The following is a 2,054-nucleotide window of genomic DNA, read 5'->3' on the forward strand; positions in this document are numbered from 1 at the left end:
TACTATTGGACCTATCGAGCGAAATTTCGATGCTGTTGAAGACAGACTCACTAATTCCGGGTAGTATATGAATATTAGAAACAAATTTTCGCAAAGTCTCCTGAGAAGGCAAAAGGAATATGCTGGACAAAGTACGATACACGCGTGGGCTTTGCTTCAGCACTGAAAGAGCAAAAATTTTATCTTCCAGTGTATATGCTCTACTATGCCTACTACGTCCGACATTGCGGATCTGCGAATTAAAAAAGTCTCGAACTACATCTGGGAGACCTTCAATGCGTTCCGCAAAACCACGTTGCAAGAGCTTTTGAGCTTCTTGCAATCGGTCCTTACATATTATATGACGCTTGCGCAATTGTCTCGTTGCTTTGAACAACGAGACTATTGTATTATACTGCTTCTTCTGCTGCATTGTTAACATCGATGTCCGTTGGGTGTTGAACAGCTTCAATACTGATACTATACAATAACANGCCAATATTAAATACATGAACATGAAAAGTGCAAAGGGAAAAGAAAACTGTACAGACAAAATTAATAAAAATTGTTTGGAAAAAAGTAATCAGACTCTGAACTTCAAAAGTAAAACTACGATGAATCATCCAACAAAGCAGAAAATTAAAAGGAAAAACTATTCTCTAGAAAGTCTCCAGTATGCGATAGAAGCATTGAAAAATGGAGCATCTCTTAGGAAAGCTGCAAAGGCATTTGGAGTCCCCGTGGTTACATTGCACAGAAGGAAAAACAATCCTAATATTACAAACTCAAGACGTATTCCAACGAATGTTTTTACAAAAGCCGAAGAGGCAAACATAGTAAATTGGATTACATATAGAGCAGAAAGAGGGTATCCAGTGACAAAACCGGATTTATTGGATGGCATTAAAAATTATGTTGAATTAATGAAAAAACGAACACCATTTGTTGAGAATCGTCCTGGACGCCATTGGTACGAAGCCTTTAAAAGGCGTCATCCGGAGCTCACTATTAGAACTGATCAACATTTATTTTTAACTAGAGCTGCAGTTACAAGAGAGGATGTGATGGAATGGTTTGCACAAATAGGAAACTATTTAAGTACTAAAGGTTTAATGAATATTTCTCCTGACAGAGTGTTCAATTGCGATGAAACTAGCATGTTATTATGCCCTGACTCTGAAAAAGTGTTGACAACAAGAGACGTTAAGGCAGCTTATAAAGTGAGTGACGATAGAAAAGAAAATCTCACAATTTTATTTACTTATAGTGCAGCAGGCACACGTGTCCCCCCAATGCTTACGTTTGCACATGCAGGAAAAGTACCAAAAGCGATTATCGAAAATACTCCAAAAGATTGGGGCATAGGTGTATCCGAGAATGGATGTATGACTGCTGAGACTTTCTACGAGTATATCACAAATGTGTTTTATCCGTGGCTTTTAAAGAAGAAGACAGAATTTCCTGTAATATTATATTTAGATAATCATTCGTCGCATGTGAACATTCCTCTTGCACAGTTTTGTCGAGAGAAGCAGATTGAAATTATTGCTTTACATCCAAATTCAACACATGTAATGCAACCATTAGCATATATATATACTATACATATACCAATAGATATAGCATATTTTCATCCGTTCAAAGAAACATGTAAAAGAACTGTGCCAGAAAGGGAAAACACAACTATTATTGTACAATTAAAGAAAGAAAATTTTCCAAAAGTTTTGCAAATGGCGTTAGATAGTATGAAAGATGAAAAGACCATTATAGTAAATGGATTTAAGGCTGCTGGGCTAGTGCCATTCGATAGTAATGCCATAGATTATGATGTTCTACAAAAAAGAAAATATATTCTAAAAACAACGGAAACTGAAGATAAAACGCAAATTCCAGACAAACCTATAGAAAATGAAGAACAGTTTGTGCAACTCTTTGAAAAGAATATTCCTGTAGAATTATTGCAAGCATTTCAAGAAGCTCTGGAAAATGGAGTATGGAATGGAGACGTTGAAAAAAAAGGACTTTTCGAGTACTGGCTTCAGATTAAGAAGAAATCACTTAGTATAGCTCAAATT

General features: G+C 36.0%; 1 protein-coding gene across 1 annotated transcript; it reads left to right on the forward strand.

The window, feature by feature from the left end:
- Window positions 1–480: 480 nt before the first annotated feature.
- Window positions 481–2,051, forward strand: LOC108629698 (uncharacterized; the record flags this gene model as incomplete). Its single annotated transcript, XM_026817493.1, has 1 exon — window positions 481–2,051. A coding segment is annotated over exon 1 (1,563 nt), but the record flags the coding sequence as incomplete, so codon positions are not given.
- Window positions 2,052–2,054: the final 3 nt, after the last annotated feature.

The sequence above is a fragment of the Ceratina calcarata genome, unplaced genomic scaffold, assembly GCF_001652005.2.
Source record: "Ceratina calcarata isolate Rehan_Ccalc_2016 unplaced genomic scaffold, ASM165200v1 scaffold580.2, whole genome shotgun sequence".
Lineage (NCBI taxonomy): Eukaryota > Metazoa > Arthropoda > Insecta > Hymenoptera > Apidae > Ceratina > Ceratina calcarata.